Source organism: Notolepis coatsorum, assembly GCF_963971535.1.
Source record: "Notolepis coatsorum genome assembly, chromosome: 15".
NCBI lineage: Eukaryota > Metazoa > Chordata > Actinopteri > Aulopiformes > Paralepididae > Notolepis > Notolepis coatsorum.
Window position 1 is genome coordinate 47,257,243 of NC_140179.1, and position 25,000 is coordinate 47,282,242.

The window sequence follows — 25,000 nt, forward strand, 5'->3', positions numbered from 1 at the left end:
AAAGAAAGAAAGAAAGAAAGAAAGAAAGAAAAGAAAGAAAGAAAGAAAGAAAGAGAGAGAGACCAACTTGAGACTAACTGCTACCTGCTGGCAACAAGCATTACGTTCAAAATCGAAATGTCAAAACTCAAAATCACTTCACCAACGTGATCAGCAGCTTACCTGGAATCGCCCCAGTGTTTTAAATCCACCAGCAGGAGGAGGAGGAGATGTGATGAGCTCTTCATCCAAAGAGAAGGGCACTGGAAGACAGACAGAGAGAAAGACAGACAGACAGTTAGACAGACAGCCTGGCCCCCCCCTACCTGACTGACCTCCTTCTCCCCTACCGCCCCACCCGTTCCCCCCGGTCCTCTTCCACTCTTTCCCTCACTGTCCCGTCATCCAAACTCCAAAGTTTCGGTGACCGGGCATTCTCCCGAGCTGCACCCCGACTCTGGAACTCCCTCCCTCAGACCATCAGAGACTCTCCCTCACTCTCCACCTTCAAATCCAGACTCAAAACCTACCTGTTCTCCCTAGCATTCAACCTTCCTACCCATAACCACCCTCCTCCAACCCACCACCATTTTCCCCTGCCCTACGTTCTCTCCTCTCCTGCCCCCCCCCCCCACCCCCCTTGGTTTTCCCTTACTCTCTTCCCGACTGTCTCCCCTACTCACTCCCGTATTTGTTATCCGTTACTCGTGGTTTTATGTTCCTGTGTATTCTTATTTGTTCTCCGTTTCCCTGTGGTTCTATGTTTCTTTGTTTTCTTTGTTTCTTTTTTGCCTATTGTCAGCGACTTTGGGTCTTTGAGAAGCGCTATACAAAATAAATGAATTATTATTATTATTGGTTATATAAATTACTGTATGTAGGTAGATAAAGACATCTCATAGCGTAGAAATGTTTTCTCAGAATTATAGAACTCCATATCTTTCAGTGGCAAGTAAGGACAGTTAAAAGTTTGATTTCAAAGGGTAATAGATAGGTAGATAGATCCACTCGGGGTGACGTTCCATTGTAAAATGTATATTAGATTGTGAAAAAAACAGCCCCCCGCTGTCTTCCTCTCAACTTCTCACATGGGCGGATAGGAGACACGCGAGCGACGTCACTTTCATTGAGCTGAAGAACGTGCCAATAGTAAGCAACCAACAACAACCATGGCGTGATGGCAGATCATTCAAAACCCAACTCGGTCGTGATTTGCACTCTGAGCTCTAAAGCCCTGTTTGGAAATACTTGGGATTTTGATCAACCTGTGGAACCTCGATACAAAGCTGTATGCAAGCCGTGTAAACCACAGCCGTGTAAACCACAGCCATGTAAACCACAGCCATGTAGATAGATAGATAGATAGATAGATAGATAGATAGATAGATAGATAGATAGATAGATAGATAGATAGATAGATAGATAGATGGATGGATGGATGGATGGATGGATGGATGGATGGATGGATGGATGGATGGATGGATGGATGATGGATGGATGGATGGATGGATAGAGTTCATACCTGGTTGTCCTCCCAGAGGTCCAGTGAGAGATGACTGTAGATTTAAACAAAGAGGAAGTTTGCATGTTACTATACAAACACACAGACAGTAATCCAACAAGGACACATAGTACAATAGATGTGAATCATTATCCCATGGATTGAACTGGTCTTACACATAGTGCTATGCCTGTGAGCCGACACTAGGGGCAGAGTGGCTGACCGTGAGTGAGTGAGTGAGTGACTGCGTGAGTGAGTGAGTGAGTGAGTGAGTGAGTGAGTGAGTGAGTGAGTGAGGTTTATGAAGTAATTACTAATAATCAAGAAATACAAGGAGCTACTGTATGTCACAGACAGAAGATCAGATGAAATAATGCCATGGGATTATGTTAGTAAAACAATGGTGGATTATGTTGTTGTGTGGGACACTGTACATTGGAATACTGACAAAGCCATACTTGGTAATTTACTGTACAACTGGGTTAGGACATTTGTAGGGGACAGTTTCGAATTGCAGTCTCCCGTAGGTGTTCTTTGAGAGTGTTTTTGAAAGTGGGTAGTGATTCACATTCCTTTACAGCTTTGGGTAGGGCGTTCCACATTGTTAATCTGGGTTTAACATGATTTGTGGAGCTCCCTCTGGTGTTGTGGTCGTGGTATTCACTGACCTTTGGGAAGTATTTTGACATGTACATGGGTACCTTAGTCGTATAGTGTATCTTGTAGACCAGGCACATCGCAAGTTGCTGTACTCTGTCGTCTACTCTAAGCCATCCTAGGTTGTCAAAGTGGGCAGGGGTGAGGTGGGTTCTGGGAGTAAGGTCAAGCAGTAGTCTGACTAGTTTGTTTTGAGATGTTTGTAATTTGGTTTTTAGTGCCTTTGAGGTGCTTTGGTACCATGTGTGTGTGTGTGTGTGTGTGTGCGTGTGTGTGTCTGTGTATGTGTGTGTGTCTATGTGTGTGTTGTACCTGTGTGTGTGTGTTAACAGGAACAGGCTCAGGGCTGAGAGCTCTCCTCAGCTGGGCATCCAAGTCTTCCAGGGGCTGCTGGGACTAGAGGGAGAGAGAGAAAGAGATAGAGAGAGAGAGAGATAGAGAGAGAGAGAGAGATAGAGAGAGAGAGTGAGAGAGAGAGTGAGAGAGAGAGAGAGAGAGAGAGAGAGAGAGAGAGAGAGAGAGAGAGAGAGAGAGAGAAAAAGAGGGGGATACAAAGAGAGAGGGGGGTAAGATTAGATGAGACTCACTCACGCACTCACTCACTCCCCCCCCGTCACTCCAGGTCTGAGTAATTCACAGATTCAAATCGACTGCAATTAAAAACATTCGGTTAAATAAAGGTTTGGTTCATTTGAACTCCGATCATAATTGGATTTTGTTAATGGAAAAGTCTGTCCCATGAGAGAGTTGCATAACTGAGCTGAGACAGAGTGACAGTAACATGACGGCTGTGGTCCTGGCTGACGCTGCTGCTCGGGGCTCCGGTGAGCGCTTTTATTCACAGCAACAACAATATCGTCTGGAAACTTAAGCTTCTATCACTGTCTGCCTTCAAGGTCCCTGACCTGTCTGTCATCCCTCTGCCTGTCGCTCTCTCTCTCTTAATCCAATCTCTCTCTCCCTCTCTCTCTTAATCCAATCTCTCTCTCTCTCTTAATCCAGTACATCAGTTCCAAGCTTGAATTCATTCAAAACTCCCTCAATCTCAGATCCAGCACCTGGGTGCGCTTTAAAATACCGCCCGTGCCGACTGAGGCAAGTAAAAGAAGCCTATTATATGTTGGCCCTTGGGCCTGGAATGACCTCCAGATACGCCTCAAATTGGCCTCTCCGATCTCCTTGTGTTGCTTCAAACAAAAAATATCGGAAAAAGGATGCAGTCCTCAAAGTTCAAGTAACAAAATTGCCACTTTTCTGGGTGCCTGTTGACACAATGGTGCCCAAGAACGGATATATCCGTGTTTCGAATCCATGCTTAAAGGACCGAAGGACGGATATATCCATGGCAAGTTGTTTTGTCTTTTATTCCATTTTAATAACCTATTCAAGGTCGCCGAGCTGCACTGCAGATGTACCCTACTCTTTGAATTCGAGAAAGTGCATTACCGGCCAGATCCTCTTAGGGGCGCTGTCGTGATAATGCAGTGTGCCCTGTGGCTGAACGGTGCATTCTTTTTTTTGACTTTCAATGGCATTTCCAGTTAGCTGGATTCTGGATGTGCAGCCTGTAGCTTGGAATACGTTTTGGATCGCGGATTTCACTATGCAATAAGGGGATTTATCATCAGCCAATGGACATATCGATCTACCAGATGGCGATCGATAACGGGGAAATGCTCGGGGGGGATCCAACCGGCTCATGGTAAGATCTTTTTCACGTAAATTACAGCCCGATCGGGCCTTGTTATGATACTCAACCAGGCAATCAGCGTATGTGGCTACTTAGACGAAAACAGGTTATTGGTAATCAATAAAAAGAAACAACGTCCCCCCCCCCTTTCATGCATACATGCTTGAGGATCGTGCCGATCATATGCAGTTTGAGTTTTAACTGTAGCTTATGTATAACGGAAATGCCATTGGATATAACGTTAGTAGCTATTAGCCCCTTATCTCGCCTTCCAGGAAATATCCTAGCCGGAATCCCGTATAACGCTTATATTCACGGCGCTATAAAATGAGAACGTATTGATGAATTTTTTTTTCTTTAAGCCATTTTGAAAGGACGGTTTATGGTCTCAATTGACAATGAGAATGGACAGATAGCAATACTATAAAGTATAGATTTAGCTCTACAAACAACCCCAAGTCTGTTTACATATGCTGGTCGTCTAGAGTGATATTAGACGCATCCCAGTGGCCGCCAATGTGTTAAGAGGTTAACATTACCTTTAACCAGAACCAGTATAATTGGACCACATTCCACTTAAACAGCACCTTTAGAGATCAATGAATCAAGGTTTGAACACTCCAAAGCACTGGAATAAAAGAGCGTCATATGCAATATGCGCTTTTAATTTTTCATAGTCAAGTACATTAAAATAACAAATACTTTTCTACCTTTACTTAAGTAAAATTGTGAAAGTAGGACTTTCACCTTTACCAGAGTATTATTTTATCTGAGTATTTCCACTTTTACTTATATAAAAGACTCAAACAGAGAACCCCCTACCTGACTGATCTCCTTCTTCCCTACCGCCCCACCCGTTCCCTCCGGTCCTCCTCCACTGCCTCCCTCACTGTCCCGTCATCCAAACTCAAAAACGTTGGAGATCGGGCTCTTGCACAGCACCCCGACTCTTGCACTCCCTCCCTCAGTCCATCAGAGACTCCCCTCAAAGCTCGCCTCAAAACCCACCTGTTCTCCCTTGCCTGCAACCCCCCCCACCCATAACCCCCCCCCCCCTCCAACCTGATTGATGTCTGTCTCCAGTCCTTTTGTGCTATCATGCTGTCTTCCCTGTTCCCCCCATGGTCTCATGTTCCTTTTGTTTTTGTTTCTTTGTTGTTTCTTTGCTTTTGTTTCTTTGCTTTTGTTTTTGTTTTTACTTTTGCTCCTGACTATTGTCAGCGACTTTGGGTTATTGAGAAGCGCTATATAAATTAAATGAATTATTATTATTATTATTAGAGGCAAACAGACAAAGCTGCTCGAAATGTTTTTAATTAATTAAAGTACTACCAATATAGCAACTACTTCTACTACTATTACTAGTAGACTCACCGGTACTCTGGATAGAGGAGCTTTGACAGGAGTGGTCTGGCCATAGCCTGGGACTGCTGGGCCTGGGAATAGATAGATAAACAGCCAGATATATAGATAGATAGATATATAGATAGATAGATAGATAGATAGATAGATAGATAGATAGATAGATAGATAGATAGATAGATAGATAGATAGATAGAGATAGACAGACAGACAGACAGACAGACAGACAGACAGACAGACAGACAGACAGACAGACAGACAGACAGACAGATAGATAGATAGATAGATAGATAGATAGATAGATAGATAGATAGATAGATAGATAGATAGATAGATAGACAGACAGATAGATAGATGCTTGTCTGAATCCTTACCCGTCTGTACTGGTGTGGAGCTGGGGGTCCCAGGGCCCTGTGTAGGAGGACCAGACCCTATGGCTCCCAGTGGTAGACTAGTAGGGGGCAGGGCGGGGTTGGGGGTAGTGACCGGAGCCATGGAGGTAGTCAACGTGCCCCCAGGGGACGAAGTGCCCGTCGCGGACACGGGGTCGGCGAGGTCCGAGAAGAGGGACCGCAGCTTCTTGTCCAGCGCCTGGATGTCGTCCGGTTTACCCTGCGACTCCGCTGAGCCCTCGCACCTGGTGATGAGGTACATGGCTGCATTTATATATAGCGCTTTTATCCAAAGTGCTTTACAATTTGTTCCTCACATTTGACCCGTTCACTCACACATTCACACACCGACGGCAGCCATACAAGGTGCCGACCTGCTCATCAGGAGCAATGAGGGGTTGCGCTCAAGGACACTTCGACACGCTGCCCGTGGGAGGAGCGGCAATCGAAGTGTGGGAACCTCTGGATTACCAGACGACTGCTCTACCTCCCGAGCCACTGTCGCCCCTTTTAGGTAATGTTATTATTAGGGCTGTCAGTTTATCGCGTTAATTAGATTAATTAATTACACAGCAAATTATCGCGTTATGAAAATTAACTCAAAATTAATTACAAAAAAAACGTTTTTTTTTTTTTTTTTTTTTTTTATATAATATTTTTTTTGTATCTCATTCATTCCATAAGAATGTAGAATACACATTTACAGATGTTTTTTAATATGGTCCATTTGCATGTTCTTGGTATCTGATTCTAGGGACATCTATGAATCTCAGGGAATGTATTCCCAGTGTCAGAAATACTGTGGGCTAGATCCACAAAGAATGAATTGCACAGTGCAAGTTGCACCCTTACTTACAATTCATTATGAATTGAAAATGGGGGACCCTGATGTAAACAAGACGAAAGTCTTTCTCTGGTCTGCATCCCCTTAACAATTGTGTGTATTGAGCCGTACTGTATTGTACCCATTCTGCAATCTGTTAATAACATTTTCATTCAATCACTCAATCTGCGCTGTGATTGATTGAATGAAAATTTTATTTTGAGTAAATTGTAATGAACCAAATGAGAATATCAATATTTTTTTGTTATCTTTGACTGTGAATAACACCATGCTCAAATTGACCAGACCTGAAAAATCTAAGCAAATTAATAGATGGAAGATGATCAAACAGAAGGTTTTGTAGATACAGTACTGAATTCTGCCATCCGGACACATGCAATTTGAAATATGATTATAGAATATAGAATATCAGGCATAAAATGGTTATGCGATTAAAATGCGATTAATTAGATTAATTAATTACAAATCCTGTAATTAATTAGATTAATTTTTTTAATCGCCTGACAGCACTAGTTATTATTATTATTCTGGAATTCGTTTGTGCATCTCGGAATTTTGACATTAATTACTTTCCACACAGTTGTTCCACAGCAAACTAACAAACTAACCGGTGCTACCTATATTAATATTTTCTCTTAACATATTGAATAAATAATAATATTATTGTGTGTGTCCCCCCCATATTTTTTTTACTCTTTAATAAATAAGCCTGGGACTGCATAGAGGCAGCTCTGTGTAGGAGTGTGTTTCAGGCTGTGTTACGTACAGGTGTAGAGGCAGCTCTGTGTAGGAGTGTGTTTCAGGCTGTGTGACGTACAGGTGTAGAGGCAGCTCTGTGTAGGAGTGTGTTTCAGGCTGTGTTACGTACAGGTGTAGAGGCAGCTCTGTGTAGGAGTGTGTTTCAGGCTGTGTGACGTACAGGCGTAGAGGCAGCTCTGTGTAGGAGTGTGTTTCAGGCTGTGTGACATACAGGCGTAGAGGCAGCTCTGTGTAGGAGTGTGTTTCAGGCTGTGTGACGTACAGGTGTAGAGGCAGCTCTGTGTAGGAGTGTGTTTCAGGCTGTGTGACGTACAGGTGTAGAGGCAGCTCTGTGTAGGAGTGTGTTTCAGGCTGTGTGACGTACAGGCAGCTCTGTGTAGGAGTGTGTTTCAGGCTGTGTGACGTACAGGTGTAGAGACAGCTCTGTGTAGGAGTGTGTTTCAGGCTGTGTGACGTACAGGTGTAGAGGCAGCTCTGTGTAGGAGTGTGTTTCAGGCTGTGTGACGTACAGGCGTAGAGGCAGCTCTGTGTAGGAGTGTGTTTCAGGCTGTGTGACGTACAGGCATAGAGGCAGCTCTGTGTAGGAGTGTGTTTCAGGCTGTGTGACGTACAGGCGTAGAGGCAGCTCTGTGTAGGAGTGTGATTCAGGCTGTGTGACGTACAGGCGTAGAGGCAGCTCTGTGTAGGAGTGTGATTCAGGCTGTGTGACGTACAGGTGTAGAGGCAGCTCTGTGTAGGAGTGTGTTTCAGGCTGTGTGACGTACAGGTGTAGAGGCAGCTCTGTGTAGGAGTGTGATTCAGGCTGTGTGACGTACAGGTGTAGAGGCAGCTCTGTGTAGGAGTGTGTTTCAGGCTGTGTAACGTACAGGCGTAGAGACAGCTCTGTGTAGGAGTGTGTTTCAGGCTGTGTGACGTACAGGTGTAGAGGCAGCTCTGTGTAGGAGTGTGGTGTCCTCTCCTATTCATTATATTCGGGAAACAAAATGGCACCGGTAGAAACCGCCAGTTCCCCTCTGACTTACCTTGCATCACATTCCCCGCACTGAGCCTGGGTCTGTCCGGGCTGGACACAGGTGTGGGGTTGGGAGTGGTCCACTGTCGCCGTCACTGGCTGAAGCCCAACGGAGGAGGAGGAGGAGGGGGGCGAGGTTGAAGGTGAAGAGGAAAGAGGCGGCTGGGAGGAGGTGGGGGGAGCAAACTGGGGGCTCGGGATGGCTGTAGTGGGGATAACAGAGGAGGAGGAGGAGGAGAGAGACGGAGGGGAGGTGGAGGGAGGGGAGGCGGAGGAGGGAGGGACGAAGGGGTGTTCGGAGACACCTTCGCTCACACCGAGGGGACCGGACGAGGAAGTGGGAGGAGAGGAGATCGGGGGGCCAGTCGGTGTGGGCGGGAGTGATGCGGGGGCAGGGAGTGAGGCGGGGGCAGGGAGAACACTAGATGAGCTCGCTGGTGGAGAGATGGTAGATATAGGAGCAGCGGGGACCGTAGGAACCATCGCCTGGGTAACCGCCTGGGGCAGAAGCCCTTGGGCCTGAGTAGGAGCCTGGGCCTGGATTTGAATAATTTGCTCTTGGGTCTGCACTTGTTGCGCCTGCGGTGGGTGAGATACAACAGGAGCCCCCTGCTGCGCGGGTCCCAGGGATGGAGCAGGGACTGTGGGAGGAGGAGAAGAGGACCCAGGAGGAGTGAGAGAGGCAGGGGGAGGGAGAGGGGCGAAGGAGGAGGAGGGAGGGGGGAGAACAGAGGTATCCGAGGTCTGTTCCTGTGTCAGAGGGAGAGGTGGAAAGACTAGCCCACTAGCAGGACTCTCTCTGGTTGGGCTGGGTGCTCCGGGGCCAGCGGGGAGGGACGCAGCGGGCGGCAGCAGGAGAGGCAGGGTGGTGGAGTGGATGGAGGCCGGGGCGGTGCTGGGTCCAGGCTCGTACTGGTTCTGCTGGAGCCCAGCGAAGGCTTGCTTCAGGCTGGTGGCCCCGGCAGACTGGGACAAACTCAAACCCTGGACTGGAGTTTGAGACGGAGCTGGAGCTGCTGCAGGACCTGGGGGTCAATAATAAGAGTGTTGTTGTCAATATGGAAAAACCACGATTGACTGACATGTGATCTTTGGATTGTTGGGCTTTTATCACGAGGGCAACGTGTGTGAATGTCTTCCCTGCAGAGTAGTTTCATATGTGAATTCAATCAATGAATCAATGTTATGGGGGGAAATGTAACACATTTACAGCAAATATCTGCTGTGAGTTGACGGCGTTGAGCATGGGAACAATGTCTCCATGGTATGACTTGGTCAAACTCATCTTATCAAGGGCTCTTGGTTGGAATCGTATACAAGGTTTTGCGGTAATGCTTATAAATAGTTAATAGATCATTCACAAACTGTTAATTAATGAGTTATTAATGACTTGTTGAATGTTTGTTAATCGTTGGTTAATTATTCATTATAATCTATATGAGTCAATAGATTATGAACAAGCTATTAGGACACAACTTACTAATGACTTATTATGTATTTGTTAATAGCTGATTAACCATTTTCAGTACTAGTAAACCCCCTCTGCTGCCAACTCCACCTACTATTCTAACATCATCAGTACTGGAAAAGGCATCACCAGAGCCCTCTTCTATAGTCAGCCACCTACTACACTACAGCCCCCCAGCACCAGAGCCCTCTTCTATAGTCAGCCACCTACTACACTACAGCCCCCCAGCACCAGAGCCCTCTTCTATAGTCAGCCACCTACTACACTACAGCCACCCAGCACCAGAGCCCTCTTCTATAGTCAGCCACCTACTACACTACAGCCCCCCAGCACCAGAGCCCTCTTCTATAGTCAGCCACCTACTACACTACAGCCCCCCAGCACCAGAGCCCTCTTCTATAGTCAGCCACCTACTACACTACAGCCCCCCAGCACCAGAGCCCTCTTCTATAGTCAGCCACATACTACACTACAGCCCCCCAGCACCAGAGCCCTCTTCTATAGTCAGCCACATACTACACTACAGCCCCCCAGCACCAGAGCCCTCTTCTATAGTCAGCCACCTACTACACTACAGCCCCCCAGCACCAGAGCCCTCTTCTATAGTCAGCCACATACTACACTACAGCCCCCCAGCACCAGAGCCCTCTTCTCTAGTCAGCCACCTACTACACTACAGCCCCCCAGCACCAGAGCCCTCTTCTATAGTCAGCCACATACTACACTACAGCCACCCAGCACCAGAGCCCTCTTCTATAGTCAGCCACATACTACACTACAGCCCCCCAGCACCAGAGCCCTCTTCTCTAGTCAGCCACCTACTACACTACAGCCCCCCAGCACCAGAGCCCTCTTCTATAGTCAGCCACCTACTACACTACAGCCCCCCAGCACCAGAGCCCTCTTCTATAGTCAGCCACATACTACACTACAGCCCCCCAGCACCAGAGCCCTCTTCTATAGTCAGCCACCTACTACACTACAGCCACCCAGCACCAGAGCCCTTCTCTTTTTGATCCACTTTTTCTCCTGTTTTTCTCTGATTTTCTCCCATCCCAATTTGAGTCGTCCCCTTCCTGGTCGTTGCTCGCATGTGCCCCCCACTGGTCGGTCTAGGGAGGCCTGAAGTCTATCAGATGCTTCCTCCGTCACATAGGAGACAGCCAGCAACCTCTTTTCACCTGCCAGCGCGGACTCTCATTGGTGAAGTGTAACGCGTGGGAGGATCACACTACCTTCATCATATCCCTTCTTTGCTGTGCAGGCGCCCTGACCGACCTGTAGGAGTCGCTGTTTACAACGACCAGATTACCACCCCGCCGGCTTCCCTTCCGCTGACTCTGCCAATTGAGCCAGTATGACGGCCCGGCCCAAGCCGGAGGCAACGATTACAGCCGGATTCGATACCGGTGTCTCTTGCATTGGTGACGAGCGCTTAGACCGCTGCGCCACCCAGCCGCCCCTCCAGAGCCCTCTTCTCTAGTCAGCCACCTACTACAGCCACCCAGCACCAGAGCCCTCTTCTCTAGTCAGCCACCTACTACAGCCCCCCAGCACCAGAGCCCTCTTCTATAGTCAGCCACCTACTACAGCCCCCCAGCACCAGAGCCCTCTTCTATAGTCAGCCACCTACTACAGCCACCCAGCACCAGAGCCCTCTTCTCTAGTCAGCCACCTACTACAGCCCCCCAGCACCAGAGCCCTCTTCTATAGTCAGCCACCTACTACAGCCCCCCCAGCACCAGAGCCCTCTTCTCTAGTCAAGCCACCTACTACAGCCACCCAGCACCAGAGCCCTCTTCTCTAGTCAGCCACCCACTACAGCCACCCAGCACCAGAGCCCTCTTCTCTAGTCAGCCACCTACTACAGCCACCCAGCACCAGAGCCCTCTTCTCTAGTCAGCCACCTACTACAGCCACCCAGCACCAGAGCCCTCTTCTCTAGTCAGCCACCTACTACAGCCACCCAGCACCAGAGCCCTCTTCTCTAGTCAGCCACCTACTACAGCCACCCAGCACCAGAGCCCTCTTCTCTAGTCAGCCACCTACTACAGCCACCCAGCACCAGAGCCCTCTTCTCTAGTCAGCCACCCAGCACCCTCCCTGCATTTTTCTGCCACTAAATCGACACCATCCATGGCCTCATCTGGCCTTCCACCAGGGGACCTACAGTATCTAAACACAAATTAATACATGTTCAAGAAGTGAGTAACTTAATGATTATTTAACCTCTTGAGCCTGATCGGCCCGATCACTCAAGTGAAAGCCAAAATTGATCACAAATAGATCAATACAGTCCGTATTAAATTATGTTGCGTTTCTTTTTCAAATGTAGCCAAGAGTAAAGACCCTAACCCTATAAAAATGTAATTTAATAAAAATGTCATGATTTGATACTAGCAAAGAAAACACATAGCGACACTGAACTGGTGGCGGCACTTGCATAACAATTAAAAATTCTTGCATGTTCCACACAAGCTGTGACCAGACCGCACCGTGTTCCACACAAGCTGTGACCAGACGCACCAAGTTCCACACAAGCTCTGACCAGACGCACCATGTTCCACACAAGCTGTGACCAGACGCACCATGTTCCACACAAGCTGTGACCAGACGCACCATGTTCCACACAAGCTGTGACCAGACGCACCATGTTCCACACAAGCTCTGACCAGACGCACCATGTTCCACACAAGCTCTGACCAGACGCACCATGTTCCACACAAGCTCTGACCAGACGCACCATGTTCCACACAAGCTGTGACCAGACGCACCATGTTCCACACAAGCTCTGACCAGACGCACCATGTTCCACACAAGCTGTGACCAGACGCACCATGTTCCACACAAGCTCTGACCAGACGCACCATGTTCCACACAAGCTCTGACCAGACGCACCATGTTCCACACAAGCTGTGACCAGACGCACCATGTTCCACACAAGCTCTGACCAGACGCACCATGTTCCACACAAGCTGTGACCAGACGCACCATGTTCCACACAAGCTGTGACCAGACGCACCGTGTTCCACACAAGCTGTGACCAGACGCACCATGTTCCACACAAGCTCTGACCAGACGCACCGTGTTCCACACAAGCTGTGACCAGACGCACCAAGCTCCCGGTAGCCCCGCGAAAAAACAACCACTTGAATACAAAAACATTTCATATATTTAACCCTTTCACTGCCACATGACAACCCTTTCACTGTGACAATACAGAAGGTTAGCCCTTTCACACAACCGACGGCGATGCTCCATCATTAGCATCATTAGCTCCGCGGATGCGGAGCTAATGATGGAGCATCGCCGTCGGTTGTGTGATAGTAAAGGGTTAACCTCAGGGACGCGGGAAGTCCGCGGGAAGTGGGGGTGCTGAGATATTGATCGTTTTTGATAAAAAAAGAATTTTTTTTATATAATTTTTTTTTTTTATAAAATATATATATTATATAATTATACTTGTAGTTGTATTGTCTGCAAGACATCGCCACCACGCAACAAGTCAAAATGCTCGCTATCTGCAAACAGCTCCACTGTCTGTGTGTATACTCTGCTTTGGTAAAATCACATTCAGCGTGGGTGGGGCCTGAGAGTGCTGAGGCTGACGTTTTGCAGATAGATACTATTGAGTCAGAGCGTTCAACAGGGTCTGAAACGTGTTATGAGGGGGTGTTGAGATAAGTGATATAATAATAACGTCATAGGTTTAACACTCTGGTAAACCAACACTCTCGTTCACTAGAGACCGCGCTCTCACGTAATCGTTTTGATGCACACATCACAGCCCAGCTTACCCCACCTGTTGCGCCCTCCCTCTGCAATTCGTTCCCCGCATACATGATCGCCGACATGCAAAAGGTCTTCGACCACCCTCCCGGGGGCTCGGATAGTTCTGCTGGCTTGTTCACGCCAGGGAAACCGCAGATATATTCCTTTACTGCGAATTCAGCGTCACAAAACTATTCCAGACTGCGTCTATTTTTTTTACCAACGGATTTCCAGTTCCGCGTTGACGCTTCCAGGCCGCGTCTATTCGAATCCCAACCGGTTCATGCGTCGGCTACACGCTGTTAATAACACTGCATTATCGAGACAGCGCCCCTATGACGATCTGGCAATGAATTCCAAGAGTAGGGTAAATCTGCAGTGCCGCTCCGCGCTGTGACATTGAGTAGCCGCGGTTACATTATGGAATAAAAGCCAAAACAACCTTGCAGTTGCAGTTACACTCCCCGCCAGCAGGGGGTGCTGCAGCCCCCGCCGCACCCCCAGTTGCTGTGTCCCTGGTTAACCTTCTGTCGTGTGGCAGTGAAAGGGTTAATATTATCAGCCGGGCTGCCCCCCCCCCCCCCCCCCCCCCCCCCAAAAAAGTTGTAATACATGTGCAAATTAAATCTTTTATGGCTTAATTTGAGAATGATCTAATATTGTTTAATACCCCGCAGATACTAGAGCTGTGGATCTTCACTGGCCTCACGATTCGATTACGATTCAGCTGTCCACGAGCGCAATCTCCGCTACGCCACCCAGCCACCTCTGTTACCGTTGGGTCTAGAAAAGTATACAGTTTGTCTACCAGTGTAATACTCTGTAAATCACCTTTTTGATTAGAGGCTTATCTCGGCGTCGCTGCCACAACAACGACGCCCCGTCACGAGACTCGCAACATCCTCTGTGTTCAAGCCTCAAGTGAAGCCAAAATAGCACATCAGTTAAGAATAATAGATTCCAAACGACGCCAACATAACAAACCTTTATAATATTAAACACGTGTAGCTTAACTAAACATGTTTAAAGTTAGCTATGCCAAACCACTTTTGCAAGAAGTTAACATTTTGCATTTACCGTTCATATCCAGCAGATGGCGCCAGATATCTATGTAATCCGCTTGACCACAGAGACATACATTAACAAGAGCCAGTTGGCTAGAGCAGAATGAATGAATGAATGAAAACTTTATTTAACAGATTGCAGAATGGGTACAATACAGTACAGCTCAATACACTACTAGTGTTGCATGATACAGATACTAGAAAGTTATCTCGATACCGAGCTGTTAAAAACCGGTTCAATACTCTTTTTATTAGTATCAGTATTAGTATCAATACTTTTAGAATAGCCTGATGCTGTATTTTCTATGAGTTGAGTGGATGCATAACCAGAGCACAAGCTTTAATAATACAAGAATAATAATAATAATATATTTGATTTGTAGGGTGCTTTATAGTTGTGGAGCAAATCCCAAAGCGCTACATTGTAAAAGAACATAAAAGCTAGCAAGAGAGTAAAAAAAATTAAATCGATTATGTTCTGTCACTGCATCGATGCAGAATCGCCCACGTCTGCATCGCGATGCATCTTAGAATGTTTGTATTGAAATGTCCACAGCCCTAGCAGATACCATGTTTTTGTATTGAAATGGTTAAACCCCTGGTCGGTTCATCTCCTCAGCTCACCTGGGTCAGCAGCAGATGCAGAGAGAGGGGAGGGAGGTGTAGGAACACACTGCCCCTTCAGCCGGGCCTCTGGTACTGGGCTCACAATGAACCTACGACCTGCTGAATGCACCACCTGGGCCGTAGCACTGGGAGGGCGGTCTGGGAGGGAGGGAGGGAGGGAGAGAGAGATGAAGAGAGAGATAAAAAAGATAGATATAGATAGAGACAGACAAAGATATAGATGGAGAGAGAGGTGAGAGAGATATAGATAGAGACAGACAAAGATATAGATGGAGAGAGAGGTGAGAGAGATATTGATAGAGACAGACAAAGATATAGATGGAGAGATGAGAGAGATGGAGAAAGAGAGAGCGATGGAGAGAGCAATGGAAATAGAGGGAGAGACACAGAGATAGAGAAAGAGAGAGCGATGGGGAGAGAGAGGAAATGGGGGTTAATTAATGTATGGTAATAAAGCGGTTCAGGTTCGGAATGAGTTTTGGTCCAACATTTCAAAATATTACACAAATAATACAATAATATGAAAAATAACTATACAAAAAACACCCAAAGGCTTTCATTTTTAAGGCAGAGTTGACAAGGTATGTAACAGTTGTACCTGGCATAGGTGTGGCATGAACTGGAATCTGCTGCTCGATAACACCTGTGAACACCTGTGGGCCAATCAGAGAAGAGAAGCAGTGAATGCATGAATTATGTAACAAATTAATGAGAGTAATAATGGACAGATGAATAGGTCATTAAAACGAAAGATATGGTTTTGTTTGGGGCTTGTGATATAATGCACATGTAAGAATAAAAAGTACAGACACAGATAAATAGATATACAGACATACTTACTTTACAGATGGATAGATAGATATAGATATATAGATATATGGATGTATAGATAGATAGATATATAGATACTGTACACTGTAGATAGATAGATGAGTGTGTTTACCTGAATGCTCTCTCCCTCCAGACCCTTCTCGTCAGCATTCGCTATCACCTCTCTGATCTGTTCAATGAAGGACTCTCTCTCACTCTCCAGGATAAAGTCACTCTGGACCTGGGGGTAGGCACAAGCATGCATGCACGCACGCACCCACACGCACATGCGCACACACACACACACACACACACACACACACACACACACACACACACACACACACGCACACACACGCACACGCACACGCAAGGTTATCACTGTACTATTATCAGAGGATTATAAAATCACTCAATATTCAAATCTATGAACAATGATCCCTGTAATTCTATACTTCAGCAAGCAGACACACACAAAAATACAGGCTGCAATCCATTTCAAACCAATGTGATTTTTACAGCATACTGTATGTATTGCAAAAAATGCTAATGATTAAAGTCTGCATATAAAGATGCCGATAACAACAGTTGTATGAAATGTAGCAAACATGTTGCATGTTCCACGTTTTTTTATACTTATGATGCAAAAATACAGTCCATATATATTAAAGGTATAAAGGTTACTCTGACAATAACATTGACTTTTAGCAAAAATGGAGCACGGTCCACAATGTGTCTTTGTGTGTGGTTTTGAGAGGGTTGTGTCCCATAGCAGGTATTTTAAATTCTTAGGTGACAGGAGTGGGTTAGGTTAGTGTTAAGGTAAGATGTTTATCCTTTGTAGGTGGACATTATGATGAGTTCATAGCTCGGTCAGAAAGTCCAGGATATGGGATCTAGACAAAACCATTTGAGAGCATACCATGATCTGAGCAATCTCCTCAGGGTTGTCTCCATCCAGGTCAAACCTGAAGGTCACCATCTTCCTGTTGTGAGTCTCCAACTGACACTCCGCTACCCTGTCCCCTAGGTTAGAGATCTACACAGAGTGAGAGAAAGAGAGAGAGAGAGAAACAGAGAGAGAGAGAGAGAGAGAGAGAGAGAGAGAGAGAGAGAGAGAGAGAGAGAGACAGACAGGGATACACAGAGAGAGAGATAGAGAGAGACAGAGAAAGAGATAGGGATGGAGATGGAGAGAGATAGAGATAAATGGAGAGAGACAGACAGAGAGAGAGAAACAGAGAGACAGACAGAGATAGAGATAGAGAGACAGGGAGAGAGACAGACAGAGAGAGAGACGGGCAGAGAGAGAGACAGATGAATAAATAAGAGAGCGTGAGACAGAGAGACATTTAAAAACGTAATAATTTGGTAGAACACAAGGTTGTACAATCCTGAATGACGCTGAGCCATAAAGCAATCTACAGCGTGTGTGTGTGTTAGTGTTGTCAAAAATATCAAAAAATCGATACATATCGATTCTGAATATTTAAAATGGTTTCAATACTAATTTCCAGAAATATCGATATTTAATTATTCATTAAAAAGGAAATTGTATAAGGAAGTTGCATTGTTAATTTCAATACCTGTAATAGTACAGTAGTCCACACACACATGTGCATTCAGTTAAGTCGGAATATGACTGTCATACAAACAGTTCAGTTTGTCAGGTACATGCAACACAGATTACAGTGTTGACATCTGTCTGCTTGAGAAAATACCATGTTCTGCAATCAAAATGATTGAAGTGAGATGAACAGATATTTTTAAATGTGTGATCTAAAGATAAACAAAGGGTTTTAAAAGTGTTATATTTATCTTCTCTTATAGTACCAGAGAGAAGCTGAGGAGAATCAACCAGCAACAAAAGCAAACATTTTACATTTTAAGATTGAACCTTTTCCCCTGTGGTATCGAAAATGGTATAGAATATCGATACTTTTCAAGGTATCGTATCGAAGTTCGAAATTCCAGTATCGTGACAACACTAGTGTGTGTGTGTGTGTGTGTATGTGTGTGTGTGTGTGTGTGTGTGTGTGTGTGTGTGTGTGTGTGTGTGTGTGTGTGTGTGTGTGTGTGCAGTCTTACACTGAGCACAGTGAGCTTGGCCTTGGTGGTCTTCTCGTGGCGAGAGCGGCTCCGTACAGAGCGACGCTGGTGTCTCTTGATGGAACGTCCTTCATGACGACCTCCTCCTTCGTTACCGTCACTAAGACCCGACGTCTCGGAGTGGCTGAGAGAGAGAGGGGGGAGGGGAGAGAGAGATAAGGGGGAGAGAGTGAGAGAGATAATAGAGAAAGAGAGGGAGAGAAAGAAAGGGGGGGGGAGAACGAGATGGAGAGAGAGGGGGGGGGGGGAGAGGGAGACGGGGAGAGAGGCAAAGAGACAGAGGCAAAGAGACATAACACATTGTTGTTACACATTTATAGTCGATGAGGAGAGAGAAAAAAATGCCAAGAGAGAAATAGCAAGTGACAGAATTATAGGAAAAAACTAAAATAAAGAAAAGTAAAGAAAAAGACGAGTGAAAGAACGAACGAACAAACGAACGAACGAAAGAAAAAAAGAAAGAACAAATACATGTATGTTTAGGTGTACAGTATTTGTTGTCTTACCTCTCCATGGAGGAGGGGACTTGGGGCTGGAGTTGAGACTGGGACAATTCTGAAGGCTGGGAGACAGGCTGAAACACACGCACGCACACACACACACACACGCACACACATCATTATACAGTGCCGGGTACAATACTGAGTCATGCTGAGAAAAAAAAAAAGTGAAGAGAGGACATAGATTCAGAATATACGTAATGTATATAACATGAAGAGGTGACATCAGGACATAGAATATACGTAATGTAAATAACATGAAGAGGTGACATTAGGATATAGAATATACAGGCGGCTGGGTGGCGCAGCCGACATTGCACTCGTCACCAACGCAAGAGACACCGGGTTCGACTCCGGCTGTCGCCGCTGCCTCCGTCTTGGGCCGGCCGTCATACTAACTCAATTGGCAGAGTTAGCGGGTGGAAGTCGATGGGTGGTAATCTGGACGTTGTGGACAGCGACTCCTACAGGTCGGTTGGGGGACGCCTGCACAGCAGAGACAGGAAATGGCGGGGGTAGTAGTGTGAGCCTCCCACACGTTACACCTCGCCAATGAGAGTCCGCGCTGGCAGGTGAAAAGATGTGACAGGCTGCCTCCTCGTGTACCGGAGGGGACACGTGATGCAAGGCTTCTATCCTCCCTACGACCGGCCTGTGGGGGGCATATGCGAGCAACGTTCAAGACAGGGGAGGGAAGAATTGGCACAGCGGAATTGGGATGGGAGAAATATAGAAAAAGAGGAGAAAAAGTGGATACAAAAAAAAAAAGGATATAGAATATACGTAATGTAAATAACATAAAGAGGTGACATCAGGATATAGAAGATACGTAATGTAAATAACATGAAGAGGTGACATTAGGATATAGAAGATACATAATGTAAATAACATCAAGAGGTGTCATCAGGTGATAGATTTACCAAAACTGAATAATACGCCTTTTTTGATGAGTCCTTTGTACAGGTGCCGCTTTTCCACTGCATGGTACCTACTAGACTACTAGACTCGACTCGACTCGCTTTTGGTACCCTGGTACTTCGTTTTGTTTTCCACTACAGGTAGTACGTATCTTTTTGTGAGACTAAACTCTTTGTTCTTGGTGGTAAATTGTGTTACTGTTGGTTTTGTTTCATCAATAAATGAGGCAGAATACACTGTGAATGTATCTTTTTTTGTGTATTGCACTTTGTTCTCACTGCAAACAAATAATGAATGCTAATGTTTAGTAGTCGCGAGACTATTTAAATGTGGCGGGTTTGTGTTTTGTGCAGGACGTCCTCCATGTAGCGCAATGATAACGTAGTGACGTTTTCTCTCTTCTGACCAGTGGTCTGGACATCACTTTTTGGTATAGCTTCTACCCGCTTGGAACCTCGACAGCGCAGGTACTAAAGCAAATTTTGGCAATGGAACACAGAAAAGGCAGAGTAGAGTAGAGTCGAGTCGAGTAGGTACCATGCAGGGGGGAAAACGCTGTTACCATCCTGGCCTGTCTCCACAACTGTGTCAGAAGTGAATCATGCATGTTCTGGTCATGTGGGTGCTAATGGAGAGGTCTGTGGTTCAGAACCCACTCATGGCAGGGTCCACTGCCACAACATAATAGAGGCTTTGCACAGAATGTTTATGTTGTCCCCTTTCTTCCAACATGGCTGCCTGTGCCCATTGCTAACCACTTTTTGAAAGAGAATGCCTACTTTCTGTGCAGTAGTAGAGCAGGTAAAACAATGGAAAAACATGATATCACTGTTCCACTGCAACGTGTTTACAAGATCTAGTAATAAGACACCAATTTATTAGATTTTTGTTCATATATTTCTCATATATCAACACATTAGCAACTGTTGTTTTGCACATAGCAACCATTGTTTCTCCCAACATGGAGGACAGATGGGCATTCTAAACATTCCGTAAAAGGCCTCTATTTACCTACTAACAGTAATCCTTTTAACAGAAAACTGGAAAATTACGACGTAATAGATAAATCCACAGGCAGAAAAATCGAACTATCAAAGTATCAAACAGAAACCAAACACATTACCAGTAGGGGGGGGGGGGGGGGTCGATACAGCATAGTATCACAATACTTTTTGCATGGCAATAACAATCCTATTGTGGTGGACACCAAGATCTATATTTTTTGGTACAATCAAAACGATTGGAATGAGGTGAACAGAGTGAACACTTTAAACATGTATATTTCTATTGCAGATGTTGACAAAGTTTTCCATTGGGGACAACATTTGCGGTTGAAAAAAGGTAATAAAATGCAATATATTGAAGAAAATACCATCATATCGTAATAATATCATATCGTGGGGCGACAAACCAAACAAATCCAACTACCAAGGTATCAAACATGTTACTAGACTAGACTACCAAGGTATCAAACATGTTACTAGACTAGACTACCAAGGTATCAAACATGTTACTAGACTAGACTACCAAGGTATCAAACATGTTACTAGACTAGACTAGACTACCAAGGTATCAAACATGTTTTGGGTTCATATACTCCACATTAACTAGCATCTTTGCCACTAAGTTCAACAACTAGAAATAGGACCATAAGAATGAAAGTAGGGGGGCACTTAACAGTTCTACAGCATGCTCTGTACTCATGCAAGGAAAGTGGGGACATGGCGTGGGTTGATTGATGGATTTGACTGTCCATCACCTGTACCTGGGGCGTGGCTTCTGTGGGAGGGTCAGAGGGGGCGGCGGCTACACTGATGATTGGCACCACAGTGGCAAACGGCTGAGGCACAGGGGGAGGAGAGGAAACAGGAGTAGGTCCCGCCCCAGCAGGAGGAGGAGGAGGAGGAGGAGGAAGAGGAGAGGGAGGGGAGGCCACGCCCCCTGTCTGCATGGTAACAGGGAGGGAGGGTGACGGAAGAGAGGGATGCATCACCATGGACACGCCAGTGGTGGGCAGTGCAACACTGGGCTGAGAGGAGGAGGAGGAGGAGGAAGAGGAAGCGGGGGAAGAAGATACAAAAGAACAGAGAATAAAGAGGAGAATAAAGAGGAAGAACAGAAAGACAGGAGAAAAAACAGGAGGACAACAAAGGAGGGGAGAAGTGGGGAGAAGGGGGGGAAGTGGGGAGAATGGGGGAAGTGGGGAGGGAGGAATGAGAGCAAGAGACAGGAGTGAGGAGGAGGAAGAGGAAGAGGAGGAGGAGGAGGAGGAGGAGCAATACAAGAAACAACAGGAGGAGGCAGATGAAGAGCAGAAATGGGGTGGGAAGGGAGGAAGAAAGAGAGAGAAGTACAAGGAAGAGGGGAAAGGGGAAAGAGGAAGGTGGAGAAGCAGGAAGTTGTGACTTTGCAATCAGCTGAAATAAGAACCACAGAAAGCCTGGGGTATTTCTACGTACAGCTACAGACTCACACGGGGTTAACAAACCACAGACATCAAAACCAGAAACGAGAAAAGACTCAAACCAAACACAAATCCACCACATGTGAGGGGAGTATTGAAATAGGGGGGGGGGGCACAAAGTCATGTAAGAGGGTAAAGACCATGCAAACGGTAAACACGCCTAACATCCAATAGAAGCTGACGAGAATCATACATTTCTAAAGGTCGACGACCTCAGACGGGCAAATTGTACCAACAACTGCAGTATCACCGACAGTGTTGGTTCACGATGCTTTTGTTCCTTGGCTTAAATCAGCCCAGATCCATTGTCTTAAAGGCCCACTGAAACGGTCTGTCCAGGCAGTAATTTTCATTGGCGTACGGGTCAAAGGGTTCAAATGACTGTGACATGGCCCTTATCTACATAGATCTCTGTGTGAATAGGGCAGTGATGACTGACCGGAGATCAGACAAGCTCATGACAATAGGGGTTAGAATGCAGCGGGATAGAGGGTGGTTTCACTGTGAAAAGAAATAGGTGTCACAGTGTTTAGCTGACCAGAGATACCTGCCCCCCACGGCCTGCTTATCAATGTCACCTGACATGGTGTCATTGTGTTTCCTCCGGTACAAAAATCATTACTTAAAAATTTTGATATTTCCCCATTGTTGGGCCAATCTGGAACATACCCCCATGGCATGGGAGACCTCGCCTCAAAAAAAGCTGAGAATTATCTTCAGTGGGACTTTTGGGAAAGTTACCAGAGTGGCTGTTTTGGGATGAAGCCGAAGGGGGGGTCTCCAGGAGAGCTCTTTAGCCACGTTTGCACCAAAACTACCAGGAACTCTAATTGCCAGGAACTGCATTGTGCCAAACTTTCTAAGTTCCTTCGGTTCATTGTACTCCACAGTTTACACCGCAGTGAAAAGATCTGCGAAGATTAGGGAAATTAGAACACGGAAGGACCGTTTATCTCATCAGATCTCCGTGATCACGGTTGAATGAACAGGCCATTGTTCCCTACATACTCCTTTGTCATTGGTCCTCGCATTGAACAGGAACGATCAACAGATCACTCAAGACACTGGCAGCTCACAGAGTCCAGATGACATGACTCTTATTTCCAAACGAGAGGCGCCCAAATTGCCTACTAATAATCTTTAAATACTCAAGTTGCAAACATTTCACCTGCTTTGCAACAAAATCACTAGATTTATTAGTTTATAGTAGCATTACACGTTGCAGGGCTGTAGTGCAATCTTCTCTGTCTGTTGTAGGGAATAGCCATCTTTAAATGCTTGAGCTGCAAATATTTCACCTGTTTAGTTCATACAATCTAATTGTAACAAAGAGATTTGCTGGGGGGGAAAAAAATCACTTTTGTGCACAGATCACTAGATATATCAATTTATAATACATTCGCATTTCCCGGTTGAAAGCAGACAACGGAGGCGAGATGGACGTTAAATGTCTCATTAGATACTTAAGCTACAAACTGTTCCGACAGCACGATATTCATGTAATTAAAAGATTCACTCTGGGAAAAGTTTGTGCTGTGAATCTTTGGAAATGTCGGTTGAAATGAAATGCTGCCAGTAACTCATCACTCAGAATGTAAAAATAACACACTGAAAGTTCCTTAACAAGTCCCTAGTTCCAGGGGAAAGCTTCTGCGGGGCAAACGCGGCTTAGTGCTGGGAGGAGGTGGGCCTCGAAGGCATGACACTGGTCAGTGCTGGGAGGAGGTGGGCCTGGAAGGTATGACACTGGTCAGTGCTGGAAGGAGGGGGGCCTGGAAGGCATGACACTGGTCAGTGCTGGGAGGAGGGGGGCCTCGAAGGCATGACACTGGTCAGTGCTGGAAGGAGGGAGGCCTGGAAGGTATGACACTGGTCAGTGCTGGAAGGAGGGGGGCCTGGAAGGCATGACACTGGTCAGTGCTGGGAGGAGGGGGGCCTCGAAGGCATGACACTGGTCAGTGCTGGAAGGAGGGAGGCCTGGAAGGCATGACACTGGTCAGTGCTGGAAGGAGGGGGGCCTCGAAGGCATGACACTGGTCAGTGCTGGGAGGAGGGGGGCCTGGAAGGCATGACACTGGTCAGTGCTGGAAGGAGGGAGGCCTGGAAGGCATGACACTGGTCAGTGCTGGAAGGAGGGAGGCCTGGAAGGCATGACACTGGTCAGTGCTGGAGGAGGGAGGCCTGGAAGGCATGACACTGGTCAGTGCTGGAAGGAGGGAGGCCTGGAAGGTATGACACTGGTCAGTGCTGGAAGGAGGGAGGCCTGGAAGGCATGACACTGGTCAGTGCTGGAAGGAGGGAGGCCTGGAAGGCATGACACTGGTCAGTGCTGGAAGGAGGGAGGCCTGGAAGGTATGACACTGGTCAGTGCTGGAAGGAGGGAGGCCTGGAAGGCATGACACTGGTCAGTGCTGGAAGGAGGGAGGCCTGGAAGGTATGACACTGGTCAGTGCTGCTGTTGCAGCACTTTCTTTGCTAAAATATTTTCAGCTTCTAGTGCTCAGACTGCTAAAGACAAGCTCAGTTCTTAAAGCTGCTGTGAACTATAGCATTGTGTTTCCATTGAGACAGACAGACAGACAGACAGACAGACAGACAGACAGACAGACAGACAGACAGACAGACAGACAGACAGACAGACAGACAGACAGACAGATAGATAGATAGATAGATAGATAGATAGATAGATAGATAGATAGATAGATAGATAGATAGATAGATAGATAGATAGATAGATAGATAGATAGATAGATAGATAGATAGATAGATAGATAGATACAGTAGACAGACAGACACACACAACACACTGACAGATGATAGTTTTACCCAATACCCTCCTTAAGGGTTCACTTAGTGTAACTGAATGATGTTGGTTCATTACACACAAACACTAAGTACACATGAAGCACTGTATGGTAACAGATCACTTGTCAAAAGGCAACTTCAGAATAATATGAGAACACAAAGGGAATGTATTGAGACACAATGGGTTCATTCGCAACTAATGTGTTATTATTACAAATAAGCACATAAACACACACACACACACACACAGACACACACACAGTGTTCT

General features: G+C 46.2%; 2 protein-coding genes across 2 annotated transcripts in view; both read right to left on the minus strand.

Annotated features, from left to right (window-relative positions):
• LOC311241467 (serine/threonine-protein kinase WNK2-like) overlaps positions 1-2,528 on the minus strand; it is a 26,349-nt gene extending 23,821 nt beyond the window's left edge. Inside the window, exons 1-3 of the mRNA XM_084330302.1 lie at positions 2,450-2,528; positions 1,502-1,535; positions 163-242 (exon numbers count right to left, since the gene is read on the minus strand). Of these exons, the coding sequence (XP_084186428.1) occupies positions 163-227 (65 nt within the window). The 5' untranslated portion in view covers positions 228-242; positions 1,502-1,535; positions 2,450-2,528. The remainder of the gene's footprint in view (positions 1-162; positions 243-1,501; positions 1,536-2,449) is intronic.
• LOC311242034 (serine/threonine-protein kinase WNK1-like) overlaps positions 2,478-25,000 on the minus strand; it is a gene marked incomplete at both ends in the record, with an annotated part of 71,505 nt that continues 48,982 nt past the window's right edge. Inside the window, 9 exons of the mRNA XM_084330989.1 lie at positions 2,478-2,533; positions 5,564-5,826; positions 8,207-9,221; positions 15,124-15,264; positions 15,725-15,779; positions 16,070-16,177; positions 16,859-16,975; positions 18,025-18,169; positions 18,552-18,619. Of these exons, the coding sequence (XP_084187115.1) occupies positions 2,478-2,533; positions 5,564-5,826; positions 8,207-9,221; positions 15,124-15,264; positions 15,725-15,779; positions 16,070-16,177; positions 16,859-16,975; positions 18,025-18,169; positions 18,552-18,619 (1,968 nt within the window). The remainder of the gene's footprint in view (positions 2,534-5,563; positions 5,827-8,206; positions 9,222-15,123; positions 15,265-15,724; positions 15,780-16,069; positions 16,178-16,858; positions 16,976-18,024; positions 18,170-18,551; positions 18,620-25,000) is intronic.